General features: G+C 41.3%; 1 protein-coding gene across 1 annotated transcript; it reads left to right on the forward strand.

Moving 5' to 3' along the window:
- The first annotated feature begins 8,014 nt into the window (after positions 1-8,014).
- LOC115845363 (granzyme A-like) lies at positions 8,015-15,161 on the forward strand. The gene is made up of 5 exons (XM_030843200.2): positions 8,015-8,084; positions 10,667-10,805; positions 12,222-12,363; positions 12,616-12,885; positions 15,000-15,161. The coding sequence occupies exons 1-5, from the start codon at positions 8,015-8,017 to the stop codon at positions 15,159-15,161; spliced, it is 783 nt and encodes a 260-aa protein (XP_030699060.1).
- The last annotated feature ends 1,167 nt before the right edge of the window (positions 15,162-16,328 follow it).

Below are 16,328 nucleotides of genomic sequence, written 5' to 3' on the forward strand. Positions count from 1 at the left end.
TGGGAATTAGATTATGGTTATGGGTGCACAAACCTGTGCATATACGAAAAACCATTGAATTGTACACTTTAAAATGGCCAGGTTTATGCTATGTGAATTATATCTCAATTTAAAAAAAAAAAAAAAGAGCTGTCTGTCTTCTAAGAATGAAACTAGAAGCAGCAACTTTCAACGGGTGCACAGGGGTTACCCAAGCATCCCACCCAAAGGGAGGGAGTTGTCAAGAGCCCGCTAAATAGACTTGAGAAGAACAAATCAGACAGTATCTCCAAAGGGCATCCTAGAGATTGAGAAATAGCTGAAGAAAGCTATTCTGTTGTAATCTAATCCTCTCTGTTATCACCAGTATGTCTGAGGAAAAGAGACAGGAGAGACAGACCACTTTCTGAAAAAGGAGAGATAACGATGAATCATTTGTCAGTGCTTATTGTTGCAGAATTACGGTATGCTGATTCTGGAGGCCTGATGTCAGCTCCTTTGAGAGAGACAGCACTAGATCAGCAAGGCAAAAGTCTTACTGGAAGGAAATGTGATTTCAGATTCGGGGTAGGAGTTAGGGGAGTTATAAAATCCTATCTAACCAAGCAATCTTCTGCCTTCAAGCTGATGTGCCTTGCGAGGAGAGAAGACGTGCCCAGAGCAAGTGAAAAATGCCATTCTTCTGTCACACGATAGCGTGCTAAATCTGCTCTCCATTTTAAACATTACTCTCCTCCAAGTTTGGGTACGAGGGTTAGGCCTCCAGAGCTTCAGCAAAGAGCAAACTGCAACATGGATTTTAAGGAGTGCCTCTCACCAACTCAAAGACATCAGCTCCAGCAATTCTGCATCCCTCCCCAGCCCGCCACCTCATCCCCAATTTTTTCCATTCCCATAAGCATATAAACATGCTTCTACCCTCCCCAGCTTAAAAAAAGAAAACGAGACTCCTTCTCCAAGCATTTCCCCCATTTCTCTGTTTTGCTCTATGTCAAAACTCCTCAAATGAGATGTCTATACTCCCATTTCTCTCCTTCCATTCTCTCTGAAACTGCAATATGGCTTTTGCCCCACACTCTACAGAAATGGCTCGTCGAGGGCTTCATTTTGTTAAACCCAATGGTCAGTTTTCAGTCCCCTTTCACTTGCCTTCCCAGCAGTATTTGACACAGTGGAGCTCTTCCTCCTCTTTTTTTCGGTAGGCGGGCCTCTCTCTGTTGTGGCCTCTCCCGTTGCAGAGCACAGACTCCGGACGGACGCGCAGGCTCAGCGGCCATGGCTCACGGGCCCAGCCGCTCTGCGGCATGTGGGATCTTCCCGGACCGGGGCATGAACCCGTGTCCCCTGCATCGGCAGGCGGACTCTCAACCACTGCGCCACCAGGGAAACCCTCTTCCTCCTCTTTGAAGCACTGTCTTCACTTGGTTTCCAGCACGCCGCCTTCTCCTGGCCCTCCTCCTGCTTCACAGGTCCCTCCTCCTCAGGCCCCGTTGCTGGAGCTCCTCTTCTCTTCTACCTCTTCATGCTGGGGTGACCCGCAGCTAAATCCCGGGACTTTTCTGCTCCATCCTCACTCCCTCTCCCATGGCATTTAGGTTCTATGACTCTGGAGATGGTGCGCCATCTACACGCTGATAATTCCTGATCTGTCTTTAGCGCAGACATCTCCCTAACTTCAGGCTGCTAGAGCCAGCTGCCTTACTCTGAAGCTCCACTTGGGTGTCTAGCAGACATCTGAAACGCAACCTGTCTGGAGCAGCCTCATATCTTCCCTTCCAAACCTGCGTCAACTCTAGACTTCCCCATTATTTCATGGCAGCTCCATCCTCCAACCTCCCCGTTGCTCAGACCAAAAATTCTGGAGTCTTTTGGACTCTTCTCTTTTTCTTTCACTGCACATCCATTCTGCAAGGGAATATTACCTGCCCTACCTTCAAAATATATCCAGAATCAGACTGTATCTTATGACCTCTGCTGCTACCTGCTGGGTCCAGCCCACCATCCTCTCCGTCCTAAATCACTGCAATCACCTCTTAACCTCCCCGCTTCCTCCCTTGGCCGCATTCAGTCTGCTCCCTGAACGGCAGCCAAAGTGATCCTGTTCAGACACTTCAGCTCATGTCTGTCCCCTGCTCAAAGCCCAGCAATGGCTCCTGTTTCTGTTGGGGTCAAGGTCCCATGAGGCCCTCACAGTTTTGTCTCCAGCATTCCCCTGACTTCATTTCCTTCTGTGCTCGCCTCAATCTCCTCTCTCGAGCCATGCTGGCCTTCCTGCCCTTCCTCATACTCACCAGGAACCCACTTAGGGCTTTTCCCCTGTTCCTGGAAAGTTCCCTCCCAATATCTTCATGACTAGCACCCTACCATCCTCCAAATCTTTGCTAAAGTGTCACCTTCTCAACACACCTTCTTAAATTTCCCTGCTTAAAATCGCATTGCACACACATCCAATTCATGCTCCCTTCCCCTCCCCCTGACCTTTATTTATATAGTTGACCCTTGAACAACAGCAGGGGTTAGGGGCACTGACCCTGTGGACAGCCGAAAAATCCATGTATAACTTTATAGTTGGCCCTCCATATCCATGGTTCCGAACCTGCGGATTGAACCAACCTAGGATCAAGTAGCACTGTAGTGCTTATTTAGTGGGAAAAAAAATCTATGGATAAGTGGACGCTCGAAATTTAAACCCATGTTGTTCAAAGTACAGTGCCTGGAAGGCACACCCAGCAACCTCCACTCACTGAAACCCAGCGTGCATAAAGCCCATGCTGAAAGAACCCCAAGTGATCAAAACAGTGGTTTCAGAAACCCACACCCTGGCCTTGTATATTCACTGACTGTTAAGCCTAGAAGGGCTCCAAAGAGCACTTAGTTCAACTCTCTCTCTCACTATGTAGAGAAGGATGCTGAAGCCTGGAGCAGTTCAGAAGCCTGACTTACAAGAAAATACTTTCCGAAATGTCAGTTTTCCTGCTCCTTCCCTCTCCAAGTCTATTATCTCTTCTTTAAAATATGTAGAAATAGACATTTCTGTGTATCCAATGAGACAATTCCAAATATTGAATGCTTGTTACCTACAAGGCACTCAGCCCTGAGCAATCTCCCCCACTGAGAACACTGAGACAACTTGTACAAAAAGAACTGTACCTTCTCTAAGCAGAAACCCAGCTACAGAAGCGATTTGTCTGCAGCCCTGACTGGCAGAGTAAGAAGAGCAGTGAACCTGGGACAGAGCTCCTGATCTCACTCTGCCTCTGACACACCCCAGGACTCTGAAGAAACCATTCAAGCTCTCTGGGCCTTGGTTTCCTCAATCTGTCATGAGCGGAGAGGACAAGAACATCACCCTGTTCCAAAAGTGTGTAAATAGAATGTCCTCTAACAGAGGCCTTTTCACAGACATTGAGAACAGATCTGAACTTCCCATGGTGTACAAGGCCCTGCTCGAGCTGGAGTCTCTGCCTCACTCACTCCACTCTGGCTGTGCCAATATTCTTCTCTCAGTTCCACACATACACACACACACACATGCACTTTGTGAGCACCCACCTGCCCTCACACATACACTCTCACATACATCCCCACAGGCACTCACATTCACACCTGCACACACACTCACTCCCCATAAACTAGGTTTTCTCAGGTTGGCACCCTTTCATCCGGCAGTTCTGGGCTTTAACGTCAGCTGCTCATCTTCTCTGAGACAGACCGTCCCTTAGTATTCTCCATTTCGGCACCCAATTTTTTTCCTTTATGTTACTTACAACAATTTAAAATCATTTCACATGTCTTCCTTAGTAGACTCTATGCTCCATAATGGCAAAGATTAAATGTGTTTTTTTCACCTTTGCTTCTTATCCCCAGCATTTACACTGTGTCTGGCACCTGAGAGGCATTCAATAAATATTTATGTAATGTATCAATCAGTATGATTCCAGGCCTTTTCCCCAATAGCTGATCCACTCCTCTATGACCATGGAAAGAGGACAGCAAATTCAAATACAAGTGCATGTAACAGCATGCATTGCTTTCTTGAAAAATATCAATTCATTGGGTTATGTAGATTTTCCAACTGTTGACACATTCATTGCACAGTATGTTTTAAAATACATTTGTTAATGTCACTACCATCTCATTGGGAAAGTCCTTAAGTGTTTGGAAGATGTCAAGCTTTTGATAGCAGACACAAGTGTTCCCAAAATTCTAATTTTCACTTGAAAGCTCTAATTTTATCATTAGCAACACATTGTCAGTTGTTTTCTCTAAAGCAACAGGCTCACTTCATTCATGTTTGAGAAAATGTCTGTCAAATACCCAAGTCTGAATAATCATATTTTGTCTGTTAGCATTCTTTCAAATAAAAATAGTATTCCATGAAAGAGATAGATAAGTTCACAACTCAACCAATTGCACCAGTGCCTTTCCCCAAAGCAACCATTGTACTTTCATGTGTAACCAACATGTTTCATGCATATTTTGCACAGTTCCCACATCACAGAGAATATTAAAGAGACATTTACTACAGGGTAAAGATGTGTTACATTTTTTTTTAATTTTCCTGTTTCTACTGTCTCATCAAAGACATTCTTTTTTTTTTTAATTTTTATTGCAGTATGGTTGCTTTACAATGTTGTGTTAGCCTCCACTGCACAACAAAATGAATCAGCCATACACATGCAGATATCCCTTCCCTTTTGGAGTTCCCTCCCATTTAGGTTACCACAGTGCATTAGGTAGCCTTCCCGAAGCTATACAGTATGTTCCCATTAGCTGTCAAAGAAATTCTTAGTTGAAACTGGTTTTCTCTTCTGAGAGTGTCTGACAATGAGGAATACAGTGACTGCTAGTACAGTTTGGTGCTACTGCTGATTTGTGCTAAGGCACCAGCAGTTTTATCCGTCCTTCCCTTTGTGACATCAGTGAAGATGTCAACACAGATGAAAAACCAACACCTTAATATTATTATGAAAATAATTTTAATCTTGCAGACCCCTGAAAAGGTTTCAGGAACCCCTAGGGGTTCACCAACCACACTTTGAGAACTACTGGCTTACAATAGTGCAATGGCTCACTCACAGCTGGAATAAATTAAAATGTTTCCCAAGAACATAAATAAACAGCCTTAATACACAATTTTTAGAATTTATACTTTACAGTCAAAACATCTTGAAAAAGATTGTTAGAATGAACAAAGTTAGTGGGAAAGTTAGTGGACACACACCTTTCAATTTCAAAACTTTCTACAAAGCCTCAGTAATTAAGATAGTATGGCACTGGCATAAGGACATATGCCAATACGGTACTGACATAAAGACAGATAATGTTATAAACTGAGAGTCCAGAAATAAACTCTAACGTTTATGGCAAACTGATTTTTGACAAAGGGATCAAGACAATTCCTTGGGAAAGAATAGTCTGTTTAAGAAATAATTCTGGGACAAATGAATATCCACATGCAAGAGAATGAAGTTGGACCCCTACCTCAAACCACACACAAAAATTAATTTGAACCAGACAAAAATTTAATTAAAAAGGCGACCTAAATGTAAGTACTAAAACTGTAACACTCTTAGAAGAAAATCTAAGAGTAAATCTCTGTGATCTTGGATTAGTCAGTGATTTTTCAGATGTGAAACTAAAGGCACAAGTGATAAAAGAGATGGATAAGTTGGACTTCATCAAAATTTAAAACTTTTGTGCTTCCAAAAGACACCATCAAGAGAAATAAAAGACAACCCACAGACTGGGAGAAAATATTTGGAAATCATTTATTTTATAAGGGGCTCCTATCCAGAACATATAAAGAACACTTACAACTCAATAATAAAAAGACTAATAAGTCAGTCAAAAAACAAGCAACATTTTTGAATAGCCATTTCTCCAAATAAGATATACAAATAGCTAGGAAGCCCATAAAAAGAAACTCAACATTAGTCATTAGTCATTATAGAAGTGCAAATCAAAACCACAATAAGAAACTGCTTCACACCCACTAGAATAGCAATTATAAAAAATAATACTAATAGAAAGCACTGGCAATAATTTAGAAACCTGGAACCTTCATTGTTGATGGGAATGTAAAATGATGCAGCCACTTTGGAAAATAGTTTAGAAGTTCCTCAAGATGTTAAACGTAGCTACAATATGACCCAGTAATCCTGCTCCTAGGTTTATGCCCACACCCCAAGTGAAAACGTATGTCCACCCAAAAATTCGTACATAAATGTTCATAGCAGCATTATGCATAATAGGTAAAAAGTAGAAACAACCCAAATGTATATCACCTGCTGAAATGGTAAATAAAATGTGATATTTCCATATGATGGAATATTATTTGGCAATAAAAAGGAATAAAACACTCATACATGCTATAATATGGATGAACCTCAAAAGCATTATGCTAAGTGAAAGAAATCAGTCACAAAAGACCACATATTCTACGATTCCATTTATATGAAATGTCCAAAATAGGCAAGTCTAAGAAGACAGAAAGTGGATTAGAGGTTGTCTAGGGCAGGGGAGTGGGGGAAGGAGGGTAATGCTGAGTGACTGCTAATAACTATGAGCCTTCTTTGGGGAATGATAAAAACGTACTAGAATCAGATTATGGTGATGGTTACACAACTCTAGAAATACACTAAAAGCCATTGAATTACACACTTCAAATGAGTGAACTTGATGGTATGTAAATTATATCTCAGAAAGCTGTTAAAAGTCAACATGAGTCTAGGAAAGGTAACCATAGTCACATAAAAAGAAACAGAATTATCAATGTTTCCTTTAGGAAATTTTCAGTAGCTGTAGTCAATTAAAATTTGATTTTTTTAAAAGTCTGCACTAAAATTATTCACCAAAAACAGAAGCAGGGTATCCCACTGCTTTACTGAAAATGATTCATCTTTGATACCCTAGTAATATCTGGGAAAAGGAAACACAGGTATCTCAGTAGGGCTTCCTTCCAAGGTCATGTGATTTCTGAAAAAGCAACTTCTGAGTCTGAAGTCATCAGGGTGTTAATTCTGGGGATGGCTGGTTAACACCAAACACCCTGATCAAACCTATGACCATATACATGTCATATAATAAAGACCACATCCTCAGCTCAGAAAAAGAGCTAAAGACATTTCTAATAGAAAGCACACTGAATACTGTTTGTTCAGGGACTGAGGATGATCCTTCTTAGAGTGAGATATTTTCCTTACTGAAACAAAGTAGCCATGTCTGACACCCATTTTCCTTTCTTAGCTAAATCCAGAAAGAAGGAAGGAAGGAAGAAAGGAAGGATAGGAGGGAGAGACAGGAAGGGAGGAAGGAAGGAGCAACTCAGAGATACTTCCATATGTCTAAAGCTGTAAAATCAAATGATCAGGGGAAGCCCAATCAGGGGACTGGAGAGAGCTAACCCTCCCTACTGCACCAGCCTCTGTCCCCACCTGCCGAACTCCAGACAGGGACACAATATGTTACCCTCCACAAAGTGGGGAAGGAAAATCCAAGCAGGAGCTTACGAATAAATAAGCCTCCATCCTATATTTCCACGTGCCCTTAGCTGATTAATCCTTACAAAATCCAAGGAGATGACTAGAAAGACACTTGGTTGGTGACCAACTTTTAGGTTACCAATTTTAAATCTCTGATTTAAGTCTTTAAAGAGCTTTCATTTGTGGATAGAAAAGATAATGTTGCTGCTGATGAAAACCAGAATCCACGAAATCTCAGCTGAAACATTTGGAGTCTCTTCTTGTATACTATGTTCTGATGGCAACGAGGGCCCGTTGTCCCCACCCACTCTGTAGAATTACAACCCTCTCCCCTCGGCAATCCTAGCCAAGGAAAGCATGCCCGCAGATGAGTGATTACTCACTGTTCTCACTTGTGGCTTGTTTTTTCTTTTTCCTGATACTCAACTTTGAAATTGGAAAGAAAGAAAAGAAAGGAAACCACATCCTTTGTACTCTCGATATATAAATAAGAGCCAATCAAGAACTGAAAACAGATTTTCACATTGATTGACGTGGGGACACCAGCCACAATGAGGAACTCCTCTACCTTCCTGGCAGCCACTCTCTCAATGGTCATTTTCCTCCTTCTAATTCCTGAAGGTAAGACTGATTCTTGTCATTTCCATTATAGCAATTAAGCAAAATGGAGCAGACTCTTTGGCAGTATTAGCTAAGTGTACTAAGAGGAGATTTTTTTCTCGCAACCCTTAACATTCTTTCTTGGATTCTACATATATCTTTATTTTAGAAAGAAAAACAACCTTCTTTCTTCTTTACAATTCCTTTACAAAAGATAATAGAACCACGAGTGCTGCCAACTTGGGGCTTGAAAACTGTCAAAAAGGACACTGTAAAAACAAGTAAACAAACAAACAAAAAGTTTTTAAGTTAGGAAAACAAATAGGACCTTTCAGGGAAGGAATAGTGATGCCTCAGCCTTTCTTGCTGCAGAAAATGCATAGATAGCTTTAATGACAAAACCGACTATACTTCAATAATAAATAAATAAATATATATTTTTTAAACCTGACCTAGACACACCCCAAGAATCAGGAATGATTCGAATATTTATCATTATTTCTCTAGGTTAGTGTGTCCTTGGGAATACATTAGGACATTGGGAGCATCCCCGCATTGACTCTTTGGAAGTGCTATAGTATTTTGTATTAAGCTTATTCTTTGATGTACTAAGTAGTAACCAACTTGCCTGGTTTTGTGTGAGTTGCACATGCATCAGTTTGAAATGCTGCAAAAGTCATGGGATTATCACTAGAAGGGTAATAGCCCCGGGGTAGCTCTAGATGTTCCTTAAAAACTTTCTAGGCAGTGAAAAGCACTCTGGGGCTAGGCTGAACTGTGCTGGACAAATGTGGAGCAGCCATGGGTTTTCCCCACATCGTGGCAGCTTTTGGAGATGGAAGTGGTGGGCAGATGCTGATGCAACAACCTATCTTATCAAAAATTCCCAAGGAAGTTCTTTAGTTTATCTTGTACCTAAAAGTTTTAGAAATAATAAGGTTACAGGGCATTAGAAACAAAAGGGTGGGCAGAGTACTATAAGTAGGGCATAGCACAACTATGTTCAGGCATGTCAAATCCTCCACAACAGTGAAAACAGAGCAGATTTTAAAAATCCAATCTTATCTTTTCTTCAAAGGAAACAACAAAAGCAACTTACTCTTTGTTTCCTGTGGGCAGAGAGAGCAATGTGGGTCCCTAAAAGGAACAGACACAGCAAAGCAAGACTTGATGCTCTGGATGGGAGGTCTCAATCCTTCTACACATTAGAATCCTCTGGAGGGTTTGAAACAATGCTGATATCCCAGTCCCAGTGATTTTAATTTATTGTGATTCTGGGTGGGAACCAAGAATTGCTAGTTTTAAAAGCTTCTCACCTGCTCTAAATCCTATTCCCGAATCCTAGGTTGTGGGATATGGGGACTTTTTCTGAGGTGGTATTTGTGCTCACCAAACACAGGACTCTGCAAAATGAACTATTATACTGAGTTTATGATTTCTGCAGCCCAGACGGTCCAAAGATGCATCTTTGAAATCCATCTATTTGTGATACACCCCAGGAAAATTGAGATGTAGGTGAAGTTCTCTTGGTTTCTCTAAGTTCCTTACCTTTTTACTTCTAGAGTCTAGGACTTCTCCTTCCCAACTCCCTTCTGGAAACCCACTTCCCCTTCCCCCACTCTCATCATTTACCCCTCATTGTAAATCTGGCAATGAGTTAGCTTTAATAATGGAGTAACAGGCACTGTGCCCTATTGAAGCAAACCTGAGTCCCAGCCAATGGTCAGGAGAAACGTTTGGGGAGAACCCAAGAATGTCTGGTGTAGGAAGGTGATGCTGAGAGTATATCACACGGGCACAAGATCCTCTCAACCAACATGTATGGTTTGCCTCGTGCTTTGGTCTCACTGTTCGCTAATAGTGAATCTCTACTCTTGTTCTATCACCAAAGAAATTTTACTAAGGCAGAATTCTCTCCCTATAGCATCTTCTCTCCTCTCTTCATTGGAAAAGGGCTTAAATTAAACCATGTGGTTCAGTCTGGAGATTGAAGGGGAGCTTCAGTTGCAAAAGATATTATTCTCTCAATTTATGAATGAGAAGAGTGCAAATTTCAATAAGCAAAAGTCTCACAATGACCAAAGAACTCAAGGGAAGGGTCACAGCTAAAAGGTACTAATATCAGTTTGTAAGCTATGGGGTTTTGCAAGGGCTTAGGGCAAAAAGGGTGGTTTTCAAGCTTCTAAAAGCCACTCTGCTTCCCCAAATTAATACTTAGCCAGAAAGGGAGAGGTGTGGGAGAGCACTCAAGGTTGTCATCATCACCAGCGGCTCCTTGTGTTACTGGTATAAACCCATGCACAGTTGTCTGCCTTTGCAAGCCCTGAGGCCTGAGGTCAGCGGTTGTGACAGATTTCCAGCCTGATAATCCCTGGAACGACCAAAGGCATGGTTTCTGTGGATGAAGGAGCAGGACCTTCTCAGAAAGTCCAACAGGAATGGGATTTACATTCAGATATCTGAAATCCACATGAAGATGGGGAGGATGCCCTCATCTCCCCTTCTCTCTAAGTGGGAAATGCATGTCTAGTCTTAGAAACATGGCTTTAGGTAGAACTCTTTGGAGGGGTCACTGATATGACTTGTCTTTTTCTTTTTAACAGATCTCTGTGTAAAAATTATTGGAGGAAATGAAGTGACTCCTCATTCAAGACCCTACATGGTGCTACTTCAAGACAAAAGTATCTGTGCCGGGGCTTTGATTGCAAGAGACTGGGTATTGACTGCAGCTCACTGTAACGTGTAAGTGCTTGGGTTTAAAAAACATTTGTGGAGATATTCTAACTTGGGGGAATATTAATGAAGACAGTAAATACCACTAAAGCCACAGGATCTTTACATCGCTTACATCTTTGACAAATTGCTTTACCCCAAAAGGGAGTTGAGCCCAGGCTCGGCCCCAGAGAATCCGACCAATGAGGAAGCAGCAACCAGAGCTCTTCCGGAAGATCTCCCCTAGAGCTTCCCTAGATGCTTCTGATCTTGACTTCATGACGGTGCGGAAGGGTGAAAATTTCAGTGTCCCCTCAGGGGCCTGAGCACCACTGTCAATCAGAGAAAGCTTCTTTTCAATGCCTTCCTGTTTTTCTTATGAACTTCTCACGCCATCTCTTAACACCGTCAACCACTGCCTTCAAACCTCTTCCAGGGCTGGTCTTTTCTCCGCTCCCTAAATCAAGCTTCTAAACCTGGGCTGTCTATTATGATAGCCACTATCATGTTGGCTATGTAATTACCTATGGCTATATACATTTACATTAATTAAAGTTAAATCAAATTACAAATTTAGGTCCTCGGTCTCACTGGCCACATTTCGAGTCCTCAGTAGCCTACACGGGGCTCCGTATTGGACAGTGCAGATTTATAGAACATTTCATCATCAAAGTATAGTCTACTGAAAGCACTGTTCTAATGTCTTAAGTGAGACTAATATCAGCTGTGTAATGGAAAAACAGCAATGTGAATATATGGTTGGTGTAGTTTATACACTAAGATGTGAGTGATAATGGCCTTCATCATTAATGCATCAGAGAGGATCTTGATTTTATTAACCAAAATGAACCTTTAGCATGGAGTAATAAGAGGAAAGAATGCTGGGACCCTCCTGCAGACCACCATCCCCTCAAACACACACTCAATGCCATGCAAATAGGGTCTTCCACTAAGCGATCTATCTCTGAAAGTTTTCCCATTTAAGTCTGCTGTTCTCTTACAAAGATTTCTTCAGTGCATTAGTCTACAACTATCGAGTGTCTTTTGCTTTTGTCTCTAGACTACTGAGATCTCTGTTTTCCAGTCATCTGCAACCTGATTCTCTATGACAACTAAAGGAAGGTTGAGGGGATGGCAGTAAAACCCCAGCAAAGATCCCAAGACTTGGCTTAGCTGCCATGGAATTCTCTTATCATTTGTTTTTCACTGAAACTAGTTTAGCTTGTTATAAATAAGCTGCAGGTGATCATGATGATAATGGTAATGATAAATTCATAAACAATTCACTTTTTATTCTTTAAAGTACACATTTTTTTCTGAGCCACAAACAAGTATTTTCACAGCAAGCGTATTTACAAATGGGACAATGAAACTGATCAGCACATAATATGCTCAGCTTCTGATTTAAAGAGTAAACCAAATTAACGGTGTTGTGTCTGTTTTCAGGAACAGAAGATCCCAGATCGTTCTTGGGGCTCACTCAATAACCAAGAAAGAGCCTGAAAAACAGATCATGTTTGTTAAGAAAGTGTTTCCCTATCCATGCTATGACCAGGACACGCATGAGGGTGATCTTAAACTTCTACAGGTACGAACCTTTGATTATACTTTTGATTGAAAGTATAGAAGCTCCTACAGTCTGGCCACCTACATGGAAACCTTTCTCAGTGCCCCGATAACTACAGACTGTAGCTGCGTAAGGGGGTGGGGGGTGGGGGTCCCTGAGGGTTCAGCTAGAATTTAAATAAAAATGTGCAATTTTTATTTTTTTTAATTCATTTTTATTGGATGAAATTCTTAATTATCTCATTCTGTTAACTTTTTGCTTGTCTTCCAACAGCTGAACAAAAAAGCAACAATTAATAAAAACGTGGCTATCCTTACTCTCCCTAAATTGGGGGATGATGTGAAACCTGGAACTATGTGTCGAGTTGCAGGGTGGGGTAGGTTTCACAATAATTCACCTCGGTCTGATATTTTGAGAGAGGTCAATGTCACCGTCATAGACAGAAAAATCTGCAACGATCAAAGCCACTATAATTATAACCCTGTGATTGGACTGAATATGATTTGTGCCGGAAGCCTCAAAGGTGGAAGAGATTCCTGCAGTGTAAGTAAAATAAGATCCCAAACTCTAGCTGTTGGGTTAACTCATGCAGATGTAGAGAACGTGAAGTCACTCTTTGCCTTGTCATGACACTGGCTTCTACAGCGTCCTAGTGCTTTTAAAAAGAGGTTTGATAGGGCTTCCCTGGTGGCGCAGTGGTTGAGAGTCCGCCTGCCGATGCAGGGGACACGGGTTTGTGCCCCGGTCCGGGAAGATCCCACGTGCCTCGGAGCGGCTGGGCCCGTGAGCCATGGCCGCTGAGCCTGCGCGTCCGGAGCCTGTGCTCTGCAAGGGAGAGGCCTCTCACAACAGTGAGAGGCCCGCGTACCGCAAAAAAAAAAAAAAAAGAAAAGAAAAAGAAAAAAAAAAAAAGAAGTTTGATAAAGCTCCAGTCAAATTAATTAATGTTCTCAGCTCAGGTGAGTTGTTCATCATAAACCACGCTAGTGCCTGGGTTGAACTACTACATCTTCTTGATTTTATATCGAAAACCACTAAGAAGCTATTTTTTCTCATTTTTCATATTAACATATATAGATCTAAACTGAAAAATATATAACACTGAGGAGAGCTGAAGTCAGGGTTCCTCTAGGGCCTTCAGTATGTTTTCCCCATCTGATCACCCCCCAAAAATTCCTCTGCCATTTAACCAGGTAAGTCTGAAATGCCTGCATTCCCAAGACAGACTCAAGGTCTCCGGGGTAAACCCCATAGCTTCCTAGAGCTGAGCACAGCCCCTGGAAACAACTTCCAAGCATGATCCATTCCAAAGTACACACAAGCCTGCCTACCATATGCCCTGAGAAGGGCTGGGACTGGGCTCTGCTTAAAGATAGGAGTAGAAGAACCCTTGACAAAGGTTTAAGCTCTGAGCACTGGTTTGTCACTTCTCACTTCACTGGGATGGAGCTGAGCCCTCAGAGCCTTGCATTTGCAGAACTCTGTGTACAAGCCTCAACAGCCCTTCATCTGGCACCACCCATCCTCCCTAAAGCCGGAAACAGCCAAGCTGGTCTCTAGACCTTAAATACATTTAAATATGCTGATTCTAAAGTTCCTTGAGAGAATACAAGGTCGCATATTGGGTGGCTCACACACAAGAATAAAGCATGATTTACAGCTAACTGAAGCCTCCCTCCTAGTGGAACCAGGCAGTACCAAAGTGTTATCACTGACTTCCGGGAGCATCCATCTAGCATCAGATGCTCTACGGAGACTTGGGAGGAAAATCAAAGAGTAACGTAAATTCCACGAGAGCAGTACTTTTTGTCTACTTTTTTTTCTTTTTGTCTATTTTGTTCACTGATTTAGTCCTAGTGTCTAGAAGACTACATGGCACATGGTAGATGCTCCATAAGTATTGACTAAATGAACGATGTTTGCTAGAAAAGAATGGCGTTTGTGGGAGTTTGAAGGAATTGGCCTCCAAGGTCTAATTTTAATGTTCATTGATACTATGTAGGGTGATAGACTGGCAGATTAATAACGCAAGTTTTAAAATGTAATTTTCTCTTCAGTGATTACTGTATTGATGAGTTGAATTTTATTTTGAGTCTTTCACACTCAATACGCTCTTTAGAGATACTGTTGTATAACTTATTTCATTAAATGTTTCTTTCTCATTAAAAAAAAAAAGGAGACTCGAGGTAGCAATTTCTGTCTATTTGAGAAGGGGAAGGAAAAGGTTGCTTCGGTTTTGTTCCTTTGGGAAGACAATTATCTGCTGGAGGAACTAGAAAACATGGCTTTTATTCTTTGCCTCAGTGGCCAATCTGCATTTGACTATTTTATCCCTTGAGCGATTATTAAACATTTTGAGAAAATGACAAACAGGAGAGTTTCTAAAGCAGAGAATTTGTCTCAACGTTAGTGGATTACACAAACAATAATACAAGTTTCATTTCAATTTTCACTGCTTCATAAACAAATCGAGAAAACCAATTTGAACATATTATTGAATATTCCCAAACATTTGGGTTTTTTAAGCACTAATTGTCAAGTAAGTCAGGGTTGGTCTTAACTTCACCTTAAAGGCTCCACATTAAATGGAATTTCTTCCATTCTGCTAGTGGTCATATTTGGTGCTGGTCTTCATCATTCCTCTTGTTTTCCCCCAGGGAGATTCTGGAAGCCCTTTGATATGTGAAGGCATTTTCAGAGGCATCACTGCCTTTGGCCTTCCAGGGAAATGTGGAGACCCTCGAGGACCTGGCGTCTATACTCTTCTCTCAAAGAAACACCTCAGCTGGATAGCTAAGACTATGAAACATGCAGTTTAGATAACCGTATTTCATTTCATTTGCTGTTACTTCTTTTTTTTTAATTTTTATTAGAGTATAGTTGATTTACAATGATGTATTAGTTTCAGGTATACAGCAAAGTGAATCAGTTATTCATATACATATATTCACTCCTTTTTTTTAGATTCTTCTCCCATATAGGCCATTACAGAGTATTGAGTAGAGTTCCCTGCACTATACAGCAGATTCTTATTAGTTATCTGTTTTATATATAGTAGTGTGTATACGTCAGTCCCAATCTCCCGATTTATCCCTCCTGCCCCTTATCCCCTGGTAACCATAAGTTTGTTTTCTTTATCCATGACTCTACTTCTGTTTTGTAAATAAGTTCATTTGTACTCTTTTTTTTTTTAAGATTCCACATATAAGCGATATCATATGATATTTGTCTTTCTGTGTCTGACTTACTTCACTCAGTACAACAATCTCTAGGTCCATCCATGTTGCTGCAAAGCATTATTTTGTTCCTTTTATGGCTGAGTAATATTCCACTGTATATGTGTACCACATCTTCTTTCTCCATTCCTCTGTTGATGGACATTTAGGTTGCTTCCATGTCCTGGCTATTGTAAGCAATGCTGCAATGAACATTGAGGTGCATGTATCTTTCTGAATTATGGTTTTCTCCAGGTATATGCCCACTGCTGTCATGTCTTAATTTTATCATAAATAAAATCAATTTGTATCACTGTACTTGTTGCTCTCCTATAACTTTAGCAGGCAGATCTCCACGAGCAAAGTGAACCAGAGTAATATAGAGACCTTGCGGATAATGCAAAGGAGAGATCAGGGACCAATGTCACCTGTGTCATCCATGTGACAAGTGACATGCAAACTTGGCTTGAAATATTCACTTCACTGATTCAGTGGGGCCCAGCAGGAGGGACACTAAGGTCAGTCTGTCTAGTAACAAGTACAGTGAAGGGCTCAGCAATTCTGCAAGAAACAGAGACAGCCAGTCTGGAACGTTTGGATTAAAAGGAAATGTTTGCCCTTCAAAGGCCATTGTTCCACATCAACACCTGCTATTCAGATTTATATGTAAGAACCGGAGTCGATGGGAGAAGTAGAAACAGAAAATGCCTTACAGTATTTTCCAAAGGCAGGTGAGAAACAGAAATTAAAATTCTAGGGGATATTAATGAG

This window comes from Globicephala melas, chromosome 3, assembly GCF_963455315.2.
Source record: "Globicephala melas chromosome 3, mGloMel1.2, whole genome shotgun sequence".
In the NCBI taxonomy this organism is placed as follows: domain Eukaryota; kingdom Metazoa; phylum Chordata; class Mammalia; order Artiodactyla; family Delphinidae; genus Globicephala; species Globicephala melas.